A 20,000-nucleotide genomic window follows, 5' to 3' on the forward strand; every position below is an offset into this window, starting at 1 on the left:
CTGCTTGTTGCGTTCTCCGTAGTGCTCTCGTTAGTTCTGACTCCTCGTCGTAACTAGTATCATCTAATCTGTTGAAAACAGGTGCAGCATCAGACTATAGTGATGACGGTGCTCTCGTTAGTTCTGACTCCTCGTCGTAACTAGTATCATCTAATCTGTTGAAAACAGGTGCAGCATCAGACTATAGTGATGACGGTGCTCTCGTTAGTTCTGACTCCTCGTCATAACTAGTATCATCTAATCTGTTGAAAACAGGTGCAGCATCAGACTATAGTGATGACGGTGCAAAGAGATAGGTTTGAATACATGTTAACTAGATAGTAGAAAGACAAAGAGATAGGTTTGAATACATGTTAGGTAGATAGCAGAGAGACAGGGAGATAGGTTTGAATACATGTTAGGTAGATAGCAGAGAGACAGGGAGATAGGGTTGAATACATGTTAGGTAGAAAGCAGAGAGACAGGGAGATAGGGTTGAATACATGTTAGGTAGATAGCAGAGAGACAGGGAGATAGGGTTGAATACATGTTAGGTAGATAGCAGAGACAGAGACATAGGGTTGAATACATGTTAAGTAGATAGTAGATAGTAGATAGCAGAGAGATAGGGAGATAGGGAGATGTAATTATGCTTATTTTAACACATTTCTGTGATATCCTTCAATTATATTCTTATGAGTGCATTCAGTACTGTTATGAGTGACTACATTCAGTACTGTTATGAGTGACTACATTCAGTACTGTTATGAGTGACTACATTCAGTACTGTTATGAGTGACAACATTCAGTACTGTTGTGAGTGACTACATTCAGTACTGTTATGAGTGACTACATTCAGTACTGTTATGAGTGACTACATTCAGTACTGTTATGAGTGACTACATTCAGTACTGTTATGAGTGACTACATTCAGTACTGTTATGAAAATCAAATCAAACTTTATTGTCACATGCGCCGAATACAAGTGTAGACCTTAACGTGAAATGCTTACTTACAAGCCCTTAACCAACAGTGCAGTTCAAGAAGAAAATATTTACCAAATAAACTGAAGTAAAAAATAAATAAAAGTAACACAATAAAATAACAACAATAACGAGGCTATATACAGGGGTACCGGTACCGAGCCAGTGTGCGGGGGTACAGGTTAGAGGTCATTTGTACATGTAGGTAGGGGTGAAGTGACTATGCATAGATAATAAACAGTGAGTAGCAGCAGTGTACAAAACAAATGGGGGTCAATGTAAATAGTCCGGTGGCCATTTGATTAACTGTTCAGCAGTCTTATAGCTTGGGGGTAGAAGCTGTTCAGGAGCCTTTTGGTCCGAGACTTGGCGCTCCGGTACCGCTTGCCGTGTGGTAGCAGAGAAAACAGTCTATGACTTGGGTGACTGGAGTCTCTGACAATTTTATGTGCTTTCCTCTGACACCAGCTATTATATAGGTCCTGGATGGCAGGAAGCTTGGCCCCAGTGATGTACTGGGCTGTACGCACTACCCTCTGTAATGCCTGACGGTCAGTTGCCGTACCAGGCGGTGATGAAAACCGTCAGGATGCTCTCTCGATGGTGCAGCTGTAGAACCTTTTGAGGATCTGAGGACCCGTGCCAAATCTTTTCAGTCTCCTGTGGGGAATAAGTTTTGTCTTGCCCTCCTCACAACTGTCTTGATGTGTTTGGACCATGATAGTTTGTTGGTGATGTGGACACCAAAGAACTTGAAACTCTCGACCCGCTCCACTACAGCCCCGTCGATGGTAATGGGGGCCTGTTCGGCCCGCCTTTTCCTGTAGTCCACGATCAGCTCCTTTGTCTTGCTCACGTTGAGGGAGAGGTTGTTGTCCTGGCACCACACTGCCAGTTCTCTGACCTCTTCCCTATAGGCTGTCTCATCGTTGTCGGTGATCAGGCCTACCACTGTTGTGTCGTCAGCAAACTTAATGATGGTGTTGGAGTCGTGTTTGGCCATGTAGTCGTGGGTGAACAGGGAATACAGGAGGGGACTAAGTACACACCCCCGAGGGCCCCCAGTGTTGAGGATCAGTGTGGTGGACGTGTATGTGACAAATAAAATTTGATTTGATTTGTTGCCTACCCTCACCACCTGGGGCGGCCTGTCAGGAAGTCCAGGATCCAGTTGCAGAGGTAGGTGTTTAGTCCCAGGGTCATTAGCTTAATGATGAGCTTCGTGGGCCGTATGGTGTTGAACGCTGAACTGTAGTCAATGAACAGCATTCCCACATAGGTGTTCCTTTTGTCCAGGTGGGAAAGGGCAGTGTGGAATGCGATTGAGATTGCATCATCTGTGGATCTGTTGGGGCGGAATGAGGGTTTTGGGTATCCGGGAGGATGCTGTTGATGTTAGACATGACCAGCTTTTCAAAGCACTTCATGGCTACTGATGTGAGTGCTACGGAGCGGTAATCATTTAGGCAGGTTACCTTCGCTTCCTTGGGCACAGGGACTATGGTGGTCTGCTAGAAACATGTAGGTATTACAAACTTGGTCAGGGAGAGGTTGAAAATGTCAGTGAAGACACTTGTCAGTTGGTCCGCGCATGCTTTAATTAAGTACACGTCCTGGTAATCCCTTCTAGCCCCACGGCTTTGTGAATGTTGACCTGTTTAAAAGTCTTGCTCACGTCGGCTACTGAGAGCATTATCACACAGTCATCAAGAACAGCTGGTGCTCTCGTGCATGCTTCAGTGTTGCTTGCCTTGAAGCGAGCATAAAAGGCATTTATGAATACATTCAGTGATGTTATGAGTGACTACATTCAGTTTATTTTGAAAATAAAGAATGATGCACTCTAGATTATTTTATGTAAAAATAACATAATCTATATAATATAAATGATTTAGAGTGTGCAATATTAATTTCTTAGGTGTATTATCTGTTAGTTTGCACCCTGTTAACTTCTCCGCGCTACGGATCCCTTTTACGGGATCATTTTCCTAAACAACCGCTGAATTGCAGGGCGCAAAATATTACTAAAAATATTTATAATCATGCAAGTGAAATATATCAAAACACAGCTTAGCTTGAAGTTAATGCACCTATCGTGTCAGATTTTGAAAATATGGTTTACAGAGAAAGAAATCCAAGCTTTTGTGAGTGTATCAATCAATGCTAGAACAGCTAGCCCAAAATTTGCATGGTCACGAAAGTCAGAAAAGCAATAAAATTAATCGCTTACCTTTGATAATCTTCGGATGTTTGCACTCACGAGACTCCCAATTACACAATAAATGTTATTTTTGTTCGATAAATATTACTTTTATAACAAAAAATCGTCATTTGGGTTGCGCGTTATGTTCAGAAAACTACAGCCTCGTTCCGGTGCTGAAAGGCAGAAGAAAATTCCCAAACGTATCGGATTAAAAAATATTACAAAAAATATTTATAATCATGCAATCACAAGTGAAATATACCAAAACACAGCTTAGCTTGTTGTTAATCCACCTATCGTGTCAGATTTTGAAAATATGCTTTGCAACGAAAGCAATCTAAGCTTTTGTGAGTGTATCAATCAATGCTAGAACAGTTAGCCTTATATTAGCTTGGTTAGCTTGGTCACGAAAGTCAGAAAAGCAATAAAATTAATCGCTTACTTTTGATAATCTTCGTATGTTTGCGCTCACGAGACTCCCAGTTACACAACAAATGTTCTTTTTGTTCAATAAATATTACTTTTATAACAAAAAAACGCCATTTGGGTTGCGCGTTATGTTCATAAAACCAAAGCCTCGTTCCGTTCGACGAAAATTCCAAAAAGTGTCCGTAATGGTCGTAGAAACATGTCAAATGTTTTTTATAATCAATCCTCAGGTTGTTTTTAACAAACATAATCGATAATATTTCAACAGGACCGTAACCTATTCAATAAGAGAGAAAAGGAAAATGGAGAGCTACCCCACTCGCGCGCAGGAACTATTCAGAGGACACCTGACTACTTTTGAAAAATCTCGCTCATTTTTCAAAATAAAAGCCTGAAACTATGTCTAAAGCCTGGTCACAGCCTGAGGAAGCCATTTGAAAAGGAATCTGGTTGATACCCCTTTAAATGGAAGAAAGACGGGCCAGGAAACACAGATAAAAAAAATAAAAAAATCACTTCCGGGTTAGATTTTCTCAGGTTTTCGCCTGCAGAATCAGTTTTGTTATACTCACAGACAATATTTAGACAGTTTTGGAAACTTTGGAGTGTTTTCTATCCTAATCTGAAAATTATATGCATATTCTATGATCTGGACCTGAGAAATAGTCCGTTTACCTTGGGAGCGTTATTTAAAAAAAAAAATCTGACCCCTAGCGTCAAGAGGCTAACTTGTTTGGGGTTTGTCTTGTCTTCAGTTCTAGTCAGCTCAGTCAGTCAGGTCAGTCAGTCAAGTCAGTCAGGTCAGTCAGGTTAGGCAGGCCAGTCAGTCAGGTCAGCCAGGTCACTGAGGTCAGTCAGGTCAGTCACTCAGGTCAGTCAATCAGTCAGTCAGGTCAGTCAGTCAGTCAGGTCAGTCACTCAGGTCAGTCAGGTCAGTCAGGTCAGTCAATCAGGTTAGTCAGCCAGTCACTCAGGTCAGTCAGGTCAGTCAGGTCAGTCAGTCAGTCAGTCAGGTCAGTCAGTCAGTCAGGTCAGTCACTCAGGTCAGTCAGGTCAGTCAGGTCAGTCAATCAGGTTAGTCGGCCAGTCACTCAGGTCAGTCAGTCAGTCAGTCACTCAGGTCAGTCAGGTCAGTCAGTCAGTCAGGTCAGTCAGCCAGTCAGTCAGGTCAGTCAGTCAGTCAGTCAGTCAGTCAGTCAGTCAGGTCAGTCAGGTCAGTCAGTCAGTCAGTCAGGTCAGGTCAGGTCAGTCAGGTCAGTCAGGTCAGTCAGCCAGTCAGTCAGGTCAGTCAGGTCAGTCAGGTCAGTCAGGTCAGTCAGGTCAGTCAGGTCAGCCAGTCAGTCAGGTCAGTCAGCCAGTCAGTCAGTCAGTCAGGTCAGTTTTTGTTGTTCGGAGTTGCAGCTGTATACTTTTACCTCAATATGAAACAGAGCAAATGACCTTAAACACCATGTAATCACACGATTTACTGTGATCCTTTTTCCAAAAACAAGGGTGAGCAGTCTATATATGGGTCTGGGTGTCCTTGTGTGTGTGTGTGTGTGTGTGTGTGTGTGTGTGTGTGTGTGTGTGTGTGTGTGTGTGTGTGTGTGTGTGTGTGTGTGTGTGTGTGTGTGTGTGTGTGTGTGTGTGTGTGTGTGTGTGTGTGTGTGTGTGTGTGTGAACTACAAGGGTGTCAGGGCCAGTTCAGGGGATTAACTGAGAGAACAGTCATTAAACACCTGGGATTCAGAGTTTCACACAAACACAGACTGGGATGATTAATAATAATACTACTAATACTAATACTACTATTAATAATACTAATAATACTATAACTAATAATAATAATACTAATACTACTAATAATAATACTAATAATACTAATAATACTACTAATACTACTGCTACTAATAATAATATTACTAATAATAACACTAATAATAATAATAATAATACTAATACTAATAATAGGCCACATGTTGTGTCTGGCCTCCTCTCCACCTCTCTCTCTCTGGCCTCCTCTCCTCCTCTCTCTCTCTGGCCTCCTCTCCTCCTCTCTCTCTCTGGCCTCCTCTCCTCCTCTCTCTCTGGCCTCCTCTCCTCCTCTCTCTCTGGCCTCCTCTCCTCCTCTCTCTCTGGACTCCTTTCCTCCTCTCTCTACCTTCTCCTCCTCTCTCTCTCTGGCCTCCTCTCCTCCTCTCTCTCTGGCCTCCTCTCCTCCTCTCTCTCTGGCCTCCTCTCCTCCTCTCTCTCTGGACTCCTTTCCTCCTCTCTCTACCTTCTCCTCCTCTCTCTCTCTGGCCTCCTCTCCTCCTCTCTCTCTGGCCTCCTCTCCTCCTCTCTCTGGCCTCCTCTCCTCTTCTCTCTCTGGCCTCCTCTCCTCCTCTCACTCTGGCCTCCTCTCCTCTTCTCTCTCTGGCCTCCTCTCCTCCTCTCTCTCTGGCCTCCTCTCCTCCTCTCTCTCTGGCCTCCTCTCCTCCTCTCTCTCTGGCCTCCTCTCCTCCTCTCTCTCTGGCCTCCTCTCCTCCTCTCTCTCTGGCCTCCTCTCCTCCTCTCACTCTGGCCTCCTCTCCTCCTCTCTCTCTGGCCTCCTCTCCTCCTCTCTCTCTGGCCTCCTCTCCTCCTCTCTCTCTGGCCTCCTCTCCTCCTCTCACTCTGGCCTCCTCTCCTCCTCTCTCTCTGGCCTCCTCTCCTCCTCTCTCTCTGGCCTCCTCTCCTCCTCTCTCTCTGGCCTCCTCTCTCTCTGGCCTCCTCTCCTCCTCTCTCTCTGGCCTCCTCTCCTCCTCTCTCTCTGGCCTCCTCTCCTCCTCTCTCTACCTTCTCCTCCTCTCTCTCTCTGGCCTCCTCTCCTCCTCTCTCTCTGGCCTCCTCTCCTCCTCTCTCTCTGGCCTCCTCTCCTCCTCTCTCTCTGGCCTCCTCTCCTCCTCTCTCTCTGGCCTCCTCTCCTCCTCTCACTCTGGCCTTCTCTCCTCCTCTCTCTCTGGCCTCCTCTCCTCCTCTCTCTCTGGCCTCCTCTCCTCCTCTCTCTCTGGCCTCCTCTCCTCCTCTCTCTCTGGCCTCCTCTCCTCCTCTCTTTCTGAGCTCCTCTCCTCCTCTTCTCTCTCTGGCCTCCTCTCCTCCTCTCTCTCTGGCATCCTCTCCTCCTCTCTCTCTGGCCTCCTCTCCTCCTCTCTCTCTGAGCTCCTCTCCTCCTCTCTCTCTGGCCTCCTCTCCTCCTCTCACTCTGGCCTCCTCTCCTCCTCTCTCTCTGGCCTCCTCTCCTCCTCTCTCTCTGGACTCCTTTCCTCCTCTCTCTCTGAGCTCCTCTCCTCCTCTCTCTCTGGCCTCCTCTCCTCCTCTCTCTCTGGCCTCCTCTCCTCCTCTCTCTCTGGCCTCCTCTCCTCCTCTCTCTCTGGACTCCTTTCCTCCTCTCTCTCTGGCCTCCTCTCCTCCCCTCTCTCTGGCCTCCTCTCCTCCTCTCTCTCTGGCCTCCTCTCCTCCTCTCTCTCTGGCCTCCTCTCCTCCTCTCTCTCTGGCCTCCTCTCCTCCTCTCTCTCTGGCCTCCTCTCCTCCTCTCTCTCTGGCCTCCTCTCCTCCTCTCTCTCTGGCCTCCTCTCCTCCTCTCTCTACCTTCTCCTCCTCTCTCTCTCTGGCCTCCTCTCCTCCTCTCTCTCTGGCCTCTTCTCCTCCTCTCTCTCTGGCCTCCTCTCCTCATCTCTCTCTGGCCTCCTCTCCTCCTCTCTCTCTCTGGCCTCCTCTCCTCCTCTCTCTCTGGCCTCCTCTCCTCCTCTCTCTCTGGCCTCCTCTCTCTTTGGCCTCCACTCCACCTCTCTCCCTAGCTCAAATAAAATCAAAGTTTATTGGTCGCCGACACAGATTTGCAGATGTTATAGCAGGTGCAGTGAAATGCTTGTGTATGTAGCTCCAACAGTAATACCTAGCAATATGCTTGTGTTTGTAGCTACAACAGTAATACCTAGCAATATGCTTGTGTATGTAGCTCCAACAGTAATACCTAGCAATATGCTTGTGTTTGTAGCTACAACAGTAATACCTAGCATTATGCTTGTGTTTGTAGCTCCAACAGTAATACCTAGCAATATGCTTGTGTTTGTAGCTCCAACGGTAATACCTAGCATTATGCTTGTGTTTCTAGCTACAACAGTAATACCTAGCATTATGCTTGTGTTTGTAGCTACAACAGTAATACCTAGCATTATGCTTGTGTTTGTAGCTCCAACAGTAATACCTAGCATTATGCCTGTGTTTGTAGCTCCAACAGTAATACCTAGCATTATGCTTGTGTTTCTAGCTACAACAGTAATACCTAGCATTATGCTTGTGTTTCTAGCTACAACAGTAATACCTAGCATTATGCTTGTGTTTCTAGCTACAACAGTAATACCTAGCATTATGCTTGTGTTTGTAGCTACAACAGTAATACCTAGCATTATGCTTGTGTTTGTAGCTCCAACAGTAATACCTAGCATTATGCCTGTGTTTGTAGCTCCAACAGTAATACCTAGCATTATGCTTGTGTTTCTAGCTACAACAGTAATACCTAGCATTATGCTTGTGTTTCTAGCTACAACAGTAATACCTAGCATTATGCTTGTGTTTCTAGCTACAACAGTAATACCTAGCATTATGCTTGTGTTTGTAGCTCCAACAGTAATACCTAGCATTATGCTTGTGTTTCTAGCTACAACAGTAATACCTAGCATTATGCTTGTGTTTGTAGCTACAACAGTAATACCTAGCATTATGCTTGTGTTTGTAGCTCCAACAGTAATACCTAGCATTATGCCTGTGTTTGTAGCTCCAACAGTAATACCTAGCATTATGCTTGTGTTTCTAGCTACAACAGTAATACCTAGCATTATGCTTGTGTTTCTAGCTACAACAGTAATACCTAGCATTATGCTTGTGTTTCTAGCTACAACAGTAATACCTAGCATTATGCTTGTGTTTGTAGCTCCAACAGTAATACCTAGCATTATGCTTGTGTTTGTAGCTCCAACAGTAATACCTAGCATTATGCTTGTGTTTCTAGCTACAACAGTAATACCTAGCAATATGTCTGTGTTTGTAGATGCAGAAACATAAGCATATTGCCCCGCAGAGCTGCATGATATGGCCAACAAAAATCTAGGCCTAATTAATTGGTGAACTGTTGGAATCATGGAAATAGAATGATTCATATAATGTTATAATTAGAATATAGTGGGCAGTACCTTGAATAAATTGTTGTTTGACATGACAACGAATTAATAAGCCAGGGAGGAATTATTGACAGGGTAGGGGAATTAAAAGGTGTTGGTCAGTGTTTCCAGGGGAACCTAATTAGATGTTACATTAGATGTTTTCTTACCTCATGTAGTTAGCTAGCTAAAATATTCATGCTTTGCCTATTCCTCTCTGATCTAGAAGATACCGTTTCACAAACAACATGGTTATCTAAGCCTACATCAGCACTAGTATCAGGCTGTAGTAGCTAGCTACGTTTTCTCTGACTCTTAGTACATTTAGCAAGCTAGCTAGCCAGCTAAGCTTCGATTAGCATTAGCGGCTAATACAATTTATTTTAGCTTGAATTGCTAAGAAAAGACAAACTAGCAAACAGTAAAATACACAAACTATTTAATAGTGTAATTATAGAACGCTTGTAGAAAGCAGCACCATTGTTACCAACATCTCCCTGCTCTGACTGAACCGCAAGAAAGTGAATGTGACTTCGTGTTCATTCTTTGAGTGACAGGGGGCAGGGCTTGGTGAGGGAGGGGTGGGGCTTGGTGTGGAAGGGGGCTTGGTGAAGGAAGTGGTGGGGCTTGGTGAGGGAGGGGGTGGGGCTTGGTGTGGAAGGGGGCAGGGCTTGGTGTGAGTTTCATGTCACATTTACAAAACAAACATTAAAATACTGTTATAGGAGGTAAACTAAAAAGCCAAACCGGTTCCTACATCAATACTGGTATATATTAAAATAGGTTTCAGTCCCAGGCCCTGAGCTTAGTGATGAGCTTAAAGGGCACTCTCCTCTTCCCCTCTTCCCTCCCCTACCTCTCGTCTCCTCTCCCCTCTCCTTTCTCTCCTCTCCCCTCGCTTCTCCTTTCTCTCCTCTCTCCTCTCCCCTCTCTTTTCTCTCCTCTCCTCTCCCCTCTCCTTTCTCTCCTCTCCCCTCTCCTCTCCTCTCCTTCCTCTCCTCTCTTTTCTCCCCTCTCCTCTCTCCCCTCTCCTCTCCCCTCTCCTCTCCTTCCTCTCCTCTCTTTTCTCCCCTCTCCTCTCCCCTCTCCTCTCCTTCCTCTCCTCTCTTTTCTCCCCTCTCCTCTCCTCTACCCTCTCCTTTCTCTCCTCCTCCTCTCCTTTCTCGCCTCTCCCCTCTCCTCTCTTCGCCTCTTTCCCCCCTGCCCTCTCCCCTTTTTTCTTTCCTCTCTTCGCCTCTTTCCCCCCTGCCCTCTCCCCCTGTGTCTCCAGAGGGGTGAGATTTAGGACCTCTTTAGGGGATGGCAGGGGGAGGGGTGGGTGTTAATTGAACTTGCAGGCCTCTATTGATTGGTCCCCTGTGTCCCCTCTTGTCTGATAGATTATAGAACTGTTAATGGCAGCACGCCACAGAGAGAGGGCACAGCTGTTCTCCAACACACACGCACACACACACACACACACACACACACACACACACACACACACACACACACACACACACACACACACACACACACACACACACACACACACACACACACACACACACTCTGGGCACACTGTGCGTGCGTGCGTGCGTGCGTGCGTGCGTGGGTGGGTGCGTGCGTGCGTGCAAAGAGTTTTGATTTTAAATCATCATTTTTAATCGTGGGTTAATGTTGTAAAGTAGGTTAGGTGAACAGAATGTGCTATACTGGTATAAAAGTTTTACATACTATGACTGATGTGGTTGTCTTACCGAGCTACTTTAAGGATCGGTGTCCTAGCTACTGGATCGGTGTACTAGCTACTGGATCGGTGTCCTAGCTACTGGACCGGTGTCCTAGCTACTGCACCGGTGTCCTAGCTACTTTAAGGACCGGTGTCCTAGCTACTGGATCGGTGTCCTAGCTACTTTAAGGATCGGTGTCCTAGCTACTTTAAGGATCGGTGTCCTAGCTACTTTAAGGATCGGTGTCCTAGCTACTGGACCGGTGTCCTAGCTACTTTAAGGATCGGTGTCCTAGCTACTTTAAGGATCGGTGTCCTAGCTACTTTAAGGATTGGTGTCCTAGCTACTGGACCGGTGTCCTAGCTACTTTAAGGACCGGTGTCCTAGCTACTTTAAGGATCGGTGTCCTAGCTACTTTAAGGATCGGTGTCCTAGCTACTTTAAGGATCGGTGTCCTGCTAGCGGAACAACTTCCCGTGAAACTGGACGGAGCGTAATTCAAATCAATTAAAAATAAATATTATGGATTTTAAACATTTAGGTACATTTTATATCGGCTGAAAGCTTATATTATTGTTAATCTAACTGCACTGTCTGATTTACAGTAGCTATTACAGCGAAAACATGCCATGCGATTGTTTGAGGACGGTGACACAACATCAACATATTTTTCCACAGGCACAGGTTTCATACATTCACATATAAAGAATAAATATTCACTTACTTTTTGAAAATCTTCCTCTGATTTGTCATCCAAAGGGTCCCAGCTGTAACAGGTAGTGTCGTTTTGTTTGATAAAATCATTTTTTATATCGTTTTGAGTAATCCACTCGTTCAACGTGCAGATAAAGAAATCTGAAAATCTATCCCTAAACTTTGTTTCAACAAGTCAAAATACGTTTCTATTTACTCCTCAGACACCCTAAAATGTAATCAAACTACAATATTTCTTTCGGAAAGAAGTATGTCCAATAGGAAACCGATTTTAGCAGGTGTGCAACTTCGTCGTGGCGGGCAAAGACACAGATTTCCAAGTCTGTGTCCTGATACTAAAACTGTTATTTCTTATTCATTTCTGAAGCTACAAGCCTGAAACTTTGAACATAGACTGCTGACACCATGTGGACACTATTTTACAATATGACCTTTCTCTTGCATTTCTAAGAGGATGGTCTCTCATAAAAATAATTCCATTTGTTTTTTCTTTGGATATCCTCCTAACATATCTATTGTGTTATATTGTCCTACATTATTTTAACATTTCTACAAACATCAAGGTGTTTTCTTTCCAATGGTACCAATTATTTGCATATCCTGGCTTCAGGGCCTGAACTACAGGCCGTATACTTTGGGCACGTCATTCAGTCAGAAATTTAGAAAAAAGGGGCCTAGCCCTGAGAAGTTTTAAGATAAATGGACTAACTGATGTGATTGTCTTACCGAGCTACTTTAAGATGAATGGACGAACTGAAAGTTGCTCTGGAAAAGACTAAAATGTAAATGTGTACTGCGTTCCTTGACGGAGGCCATGTCAGATCCAGGAGGGCTTGTCTCCCAACCATCTGAAGAAGGCCAAGCTCATGTTCTTCTACAGCAGATACCCTTCATCCAACATGCTCAAGACGTTCTTCTCAGACGTCAAGGTAAGCATCGCACTTCCTCTCCTCTCCTTTCCTCTCCTCTTTACTCCTCTCCTCTCCTCTCCACTCCTCTCCTCTTTACTCCTCTCCTCTTTACTCCTCTCCTCTCCACTCCTCTCCTCTTTACTCCTCTCCTCTTTACTCCTCTCCTCTTTACTCCTCTCCTCTTTACTCCTCTCCTCTCCACTCCTCTCCTCTTTACTCCTCTCCTCTTTACTCCTCTCCTCTTTACTCCTCTCCTCTTTACTCCTCTCCTCTCCTCTCCTCTTTACTCCTCTCCTCTTTACTCCTCTCCTCTTTACTCCTCTCCTCTCCACTCCTCTCCTCTTTACTCCTCTCCTCTTTACTCCTCTCCTCTTTACTCCTCTCCTCATTACTCCTCTCCACTCCTCTCCTCTTTACTCCTCTCCTCTTTACTCCTCTCCTCTCCACTCCTCTCCTCTTTACTCCTCTCCTCTTTACTCCTCTCCTCTTTACTCCTCTCCTCTCCACTCCTCTCCTCTTTACTCCTCTCCTCTTTACTCCTCTCCTCTTTACTCCTCTCCTCATTACTCCTCTCCACTCCTCTCCTCTTTACTCCTCTCCTCTCCTCTTTACTCCTCTCCTCTTTACTCCTCCACTCTTTACTCCTCTCCTCTTTACTCCCCTCCTCTTTACTCCTCTCCTCATTACTCCTCTCCTCTCCTCTTTACTCATCTCCTCTTTACTCCTCTCCTCTCCTCTTTACTCCTCTCCTCTTTACTCCTCTCCTCTCCTCTTTACTCCTCTCCTCTTTACTCCTCTCCACTGCTCTCCTCTTTACTCCTCTCCTCTCCTCTTTACTCCTCTCCTCTTTACTCCTCTCCTCCACTCTTTACTCCTCTCCTCTTTACTCCCCTCCTCTTTACTCCTCTCCTCATTACTCCTCTCCACTCCTCTCCTCTTTACTCCTCTCCTCTCCTCTTTACTCCTCTCCTCTTTACTCCTCTCCTCTCCTCTTTACTCCTCTCCTCTTTACTCCTCTCCTCTCCTCTTTACTCCTCTCCACTGCTCTCCTCTTTACTCCTCTCCTTGCCTCTGTCTCGCTACTCTTCTTATCTCTTCCTCATCTCCCCCTCTCTGTGCTAACACCCCTTTGACTTATTATTTCATTCCTGACACACAGTAACATAGTAACACAGTAACACAGTGACATAGTAACACAGTGACACAGTGACACAGTAACACAGTGACATAGTAACGCAGTAACACAGTGACACAGTAACACAGTGACATAGTAACACAGTAACACAGTGACACAGTAACACAGTGACACAGTGACACAGTAACACAGTGACACAGTAACACAGTAACACAGTGACATAGTAACACAGTAACACAGTGACACAGTAACACAGTGACACAGTGACATAGTAACACAGTGACACAGTGACACAGTAACACAGTGACACAGTGACATAGTAACACAGTAACACAGTGACATAGTTACACAGTATTCACAGTGACATAGTAACACACTAACACAGTAACATAGTAACACAGTAACACAGTGACATAGTAACACAGTAACACAGTAACACAGTGACACAGTGACACAGTGACATAGTAACACAGTGACACAGTGACACAGTAACACAGTGACACAGTGACATAGTAACACAGTAACACAGTGACATAGTTACACAGTATTCACAGTGACATAGTAACACACTAACACAGTAACATAGTAACACAGTAACACAGTGACACAGTGACATAGTGACATAGTAACACAGTAACACAGTGACATAGTTACACAGTATTCACAGTGACATAGTAACACACTAACACAGTAACACAGTGACACAGTGACATAGTAACACAGTAACACAGTGACATAGTTACACAGTATTCACAGTGACATAGTAACACACTAACACAGTGACATAGTAACACAGTAACACAGTGACATAGTAACACACTAACACAGTGACATAGTAACACAGTATTCACAGTGACATAGTAACACAGTAACACAGTGACATAGTAACACACTAACACAGTGACATAGTAACACAGTATTCACAGTGACATAGTAACACAGTAACACAGTGACATAGTAACACAGTATTCACAGTGACATAGTAACACACTAACACAGTGACATAGTAACACACTAACACAGTGACATAGTAACACAGTATTCACAGTGACATAGTAACACACTAACACAGTGACATACTGACACAGTAACACAGTGACATAGTGACACAGTAACACAGTGACATAGTAACACAGTAACACAGTGACACAGTGACACAGTAACACAGTGACATAGTAACACAGTAACACAGTGACATAGTAACACAGTAACACAGTGACATAGTGACACAGTAACACAGTGACATAGTAACACAGTAACACAGTGACATAGTGACACAGTAACACAGTGACATAGTAACACAGTAACACAGTGACATAGTAACACAGTAGCACAGTGACATAGTAACACAGTAGCACAGTGACATAGTAACACAGTAACACAGTGACATAGTAACACAGTAGCACAGTGACATAGTAACACAGTAGCACAGTGACATAGTAACACAGTAGCACAGTGACATAGTAACACAGTAGCACAGTGACATAGTAACACAGTAGCACAGTGACATAGTAACACAGTAGCACAGTGACATAGTAACACAGTAGCACAGTGACATAGTAACACAGTAGCACAGTGACATAGTTACACAGTAACACCGTGACATAGTAACACAGTGACATAGTAACACAGTATTCACAGTGACATAGTTACACAGTAACACAGTGACACAGTAACACAGTGACACAGTGACATAGTAACACAGTAACACAGTGACATAGTGACACAGTAACACAGTGACATAGTAACACAGTGACACAGTGACATAGTGACACAGTAACACAGTGACATAGTAACACAGTGACACAGTATTCACAGTGACATAGTAACACAGTGACATAGTAACACAGTATTCACAGTGACATAGTAACACAGTAACACAGTGACATAGTGACACAGTAACACAGTGACATAGTAACACAGTGACACAGTATTCACAGTGACATAGTAACACAGCATTCACAGTGACATAGTAACACAGTATTCACAGTGACATAGTAACACAGTAACACAGTGACATAGTAACACAGTATTCACAGTGACATAGTAACACAGTATTCACAGTGACATAGTAACACAGTATTCACAGTGACATAGTAACACAGTAACACAGTGACATAGTAACACAGTAGCACAGTGACATAGTAACACAGTATTCACAGTGACATAGTAACACAGTAACACAGTGACATAGTAACACAGTAACACAGTGACATAGTAACACAGTAACACAGTGACATAGTAACATAGTAACACAGTGACATAGTAACACAGTGACATAGTAACACAGTATTCACAGTGACTTAGTAACATAGTAACACAGTGACATAGTAACACAGTAACACAGTGACATAGTAACACAGTAACACAGTGACATAGTAACACAGTAACACAGTGACATAGTAATACAGTATTCACAGTGACATAGTAACACAGTATTCACAGTGACATAGTAACACAGTAACACAGTATTCACAGTGACACAGTAACACAGTATTCACAGTGACATAGTAACACAGTATTCACAGTGACATAGTAACACAGTAACACAGTATTCACAGTGACACAGTAACACAGTATTCACAGTGACATAGTAACACAGTATTCACAGTGACATGGTAGCACAGTTCCCCTGTACCCCTGCTATCTCCACTCGGGCTGTGTGTGTGTGTGTGTGTGTGTGTGTGTGTGTGTGTGTGTGTGTGTGTGTGTGTGTGTGTGTGTGTGTGTGTGTGTGTGTGTGTGTGTGTGTGTGTGTGTGTGTGTGTGTGTGTGTGTGTGTGTGCGTGCGTGCGTGCGTGTGTGTGTGTGTGGCACAGATGGGGCACTGAGGAGCATTCTGCCAACTGTCTGTCGCCCAATTATAATAACTGGCCTTAATCTGATGGGGGGGGGGGTGGGTGAAAAGGCCTCACATTCTCCATCTCTCTCACAGACACACAGACACATATGTACACACGCATACAAACACATACACTGTCAACGCTGAACCAGACCCGATATTTCCCACAAAGGTTTATGTGTTTATATGTAAAATTTGATTCAATTGACTGTATTTATAAAACAAAACATGTTATGCAGACAACGCACAACAACAGGATAACACATAACATTACCAGAATATATACCACTAGACAAACACAACACAACACAACACAACACACACACACACACACACACACACACACACACACACACACACACACACACACACACACACACACACACAAACATTCCCACCCTTTTTCGACAGGCTGTTTCTTCGGACTGGGAGAAAGGGGGGAACCGGTGAGAAGGACAGAGGACAGGGAGGGGTGAACAAACAAATTAAAACCACAAGACAACAACACCAACACAAAGGCAGTGATTGTGCGGTATTTACGAGGTGTGTTTTGTTGTTTAAAGAAGCGTACGACTGATTCAGGACACATTATTCAAATGAGAAACACACACACACACACCAGCTGCCCTCGGGCCTGTATCCACGGTGACTACGTCCTCGCGGCAACGCCACATCCTCATTCCGCTGCCGTGGCGACAGTTGTCGTCGGACACCAGGTTGCTAAGTGTGCAGTACCTGCTCCTAGCCCTAAGGATACGATGGCCTCACGTTAACAGCCTTTTTGTCATCACATTATATATATACGGTGCATTGGGAAAATATTCAAACCTCTTGACTTTTTCCACACTTTGTTACGTTACAGTGTGCACAGTTACCTTTTTCTACAATTACTAATTACTACAATTACGTTTTAATCTCTCTCTCTCTACCAGTTTAAATCTAATTTAATCTAAACAAAGTAAATCAAACAATCTGAAACACTAATCCTTAGTGGATTATTATATTGAAGATATCCTCCTGAATCTGCAGGTATTTAGATCATCATGTATGGTAGAGTCCTGTAAAATGGTGTCATCACATTCAACAGCATGAACAGACTGTACATCAAATCAGGTGAGATCTGATTCAAGGGTCTCTCTCTCTGTCTCTCTCTCTCTCTGTCTCTCTGTCTCTCTCTCTCTCTCTCTCTCTCTGTCTCTCTCTCTCTCTCTCTGTCTCTCTGTCTCTCTCTCTCTCTCTCTCTCTCTCTCTCTCTCTCTCTCTCTCTCTCTCTCTCTCTCTCTCTCTCTCTGTGTCTCTCTCTCTCTCTCTCTCTCTGTGTCTCTCTCTCTCTCTCTCTCTCTGTGTCTCTCTCTCTCTCTCTCTGTCTCTCTCTCTCTCTCTATGTCTCTATCTCTCTCTCTCTCTCTCTCTCTCTCTCTATGTCTCTCTCTCTCTCTCTCTGTCTCTCTCTCTCTCTCTCTCTCTCTCTCTCTCTCTCTCTCTCTCTCTCTCTCTCTCTCTCTCTCTCTCTCTCTCTCTCTCTCTCTCTCTCTGTGTCTCTCTCTGTGTGTCTCTCTCTGTGTCTCTCTCTCTGTGTCTCTCTCTCTGTGTCTCTCTCTCTCTCTCTCTCTGTGTCTCTCTCTCTCTCTCTCTCTCTCTCTCTCTCTCTCTCTCTCTCTCTCTCTCTCTCTCTCTCTCTCTCTCTCTCTCTCTCTCTCTCTCTCTCTCTCTCTCTCTCTCTCTCTCTCTCTCTCTCTCTCTCTCTCTCTCTCTCTCTCTCTCTCTCTCTCTCTCTCTCTCTCTCTCTCTCTCTCTCTCTCTCTCTCTCTCTCTCTCTCTCTCTCTCTCCCTCCCTCCCTCCCTCCCTCCACCCCCCCGTCCCTCTAGCCAGCATGAACAATAGCCAGCATGTGTTGGGCAGATCAGTTAGTTGCTGTGGGGGATAAATTACTTCCTAATTGGACTTGAATAGAGAGGGAGGCTCTGGGAATGGGAGATCCTTACTGTGGGAAGTGGGTTGAACTGACTACCGTTACACACACAATTACACACGCACAGACACACAACACACTACACACACAAATATACAGTACACAGACACAGAGAGACATAAGTATGTGGACACCCCTTCAAACTAGTTGATTTGGCTACCCGTTCCTGACAGGTGTATCAAATCGAGCACACAGCCATGCCGTTTCCATAGACACACCCTGGCAGTAGCGTGGCCCGTACTGAAAAGCTGAGTGACCTTCAAAGTGGCACCACCATAAGATGTCACCTTTCCAACAAGTGACTTCGTCAAATTTCTAGAGCTGCCCCCCCCCGGTCAACTGTAAGGGATGTTATTGTGAAGTGGAAACGTCTCGGAGCAACAACGGCTCAGCCGCGAAGTGGTAGGCCACACAAGCTCACAGAATGGGACCGCCGAATGCTAACGAGCGTGTAATTAGAGCTAACTCCTCGTCACTAACGAGTTCTAACGAGCTCTTAACGAAGGTCTTAACGAAGGTCTTAACGAAGGTCTTAACGAAGGTCTTAAGGACTCTTACTAACTCCCTGAAGACACACCACTCTCTCCCCATACGTCTCAACACAGAGATGATGGCCTGCTCAAAAGTCAGGCACTTTCACTATGTAACTAGAGCATGTGTGTTGCTATGTGTAAGTGTGTGTGCTTGTGTTTGTATTGGTGTTTCTGTCTGTCTGTCTGTCTGTCTGTCTGTCTGTCTGTCTGTCTGTCTGTCTGTCTGTCTGTCTGTCTGTCTGTCTGTCTGTCTGTCTGTCTGTCTGTCTGTGCCTGCCTGCCTGCCTGCCTGCCTGCCTGCATGTGTGTGTGCACAAGCCAAAAGTATGTGGACACCTGCTCGTTGAACATCTCATTCCAAAATCATGAGCATTAATATGGAGTTGGTCCCCTCTTTGCTGTTATAACAGCCTCCACTTGTCTGGGAAGGCTTTCCACTAGATGTTGGAACATTGCTGCGGGGACTTGCTTCCATTCAGCCACAAGAGCATTAGTGAGGTCGGGCACTGATGTTGGGTCGATTAGACCTGGCTCGCAGTCGGCGTTCCAATTCATCCCAAAGGTGTTAGATGGGGTTGAGGTCAGGGCTCAGTGCAGGCCAGTCAAGTTTTTCGACACCCATCTCTGTATGGACTTTGCTTTGTGCACGGGGGCATTGTCATGCTGAAACAGGAACAGTCCTTCCCCAAACTGTTGCCACAAAGTTGGAAGCACAGAATCATCTAGAATGTCATTGTATGCTTTAGCGTTAAGAGTTCCCTTCACTGGAACTAAGGGGCCCGAACCATGAAAAACAGCCCCAGACCATTATTCCTCTTCCACCAAACTTTACAGTTGGCACTATGCATTGGGGCAGGTAGCGTTCTCCTGGCATCCGCCGAAGTTGTTGGAAAGGTGGCATCCTATGACGGTGCCACGTTGAAAGTCACTGAGCTCTTCAGTACGGGACATTCTACTGACAATGTTTGTCTATGGAGATTGCATGGCTGTGAGCTCGATTTTATACACTTGTCAGCAACGGGTGTGGCTGAAATAGCCGAATCCACTAATTTGAAAGTGTGTCCACATACTTTTGTATAAATAGTGTAAATTATATGTTTAAAAAAATGGGGAAATAATTTTATTTTATACTAATACACAATAAATATCTAAAAAAGGAGGGTATTGGGACAAATTCACTTTTATTAAAGTAGTAAAAACAGTAGTATTCTGTCTCATATTTCTAGAACGCAATGATTACATCAAGCTTGTGACTCTACAAACTTGTTAGATTCATTTGCTTTTTGTTTTGGTTGTGTTTCAGATTATTATGTGCCCAATAGAAATTAATGGTAAATAATGTATGGTGTCATTTTGGAGTCGCTCGTGTTGTGTGCGTGTGCGTGTGCGTGTGCGTGTGCGTGTGCGTGCGTGCGTGCGTGAGT

General features: G+C 44.7%; 1 protein-coding gene across 2 annotated transcripts in view; it reads left to right on the forward strand.

Annotated features, from left to right (window-relative positions):
- The window catches only part of LOC139553968 (prospero homeobox protein 1-like), a 59,319-nt gene that overhangs the window by 18,360 nt on the left and 20,959 nt on the right, over window positions 1-20,000 (forward strand). For both annotated transcript variants that reach the window (XM_071366794.1, XM_071366795.1), the window contains exon 5: window positions 12,004-12,111. In XM_071366794.1, coding sequence (XP_071222895.1) covers window positions 12,004-12,111 — 108 coding nt within the window. The remainder of the gene's footprint in view (window positions 1-12,003; window positions 12,112-20,000) is intronic.

This window comes from Salvelinus alpinus, chromosome 25 (genome assembly GCF_045679555.1).
Source record: "Salvelinus alpinus chromosome 25, SLU_Salpinus.1, whole genome shotgun sequence".
Classification (NCBI taxonomy): domain Eukaryota; kingdom Metazoa; phylum Chordata; class Actinopteri; order Salmoniformes; family Salmonidae; genus Salvelinus; species Salvelinus alpinus.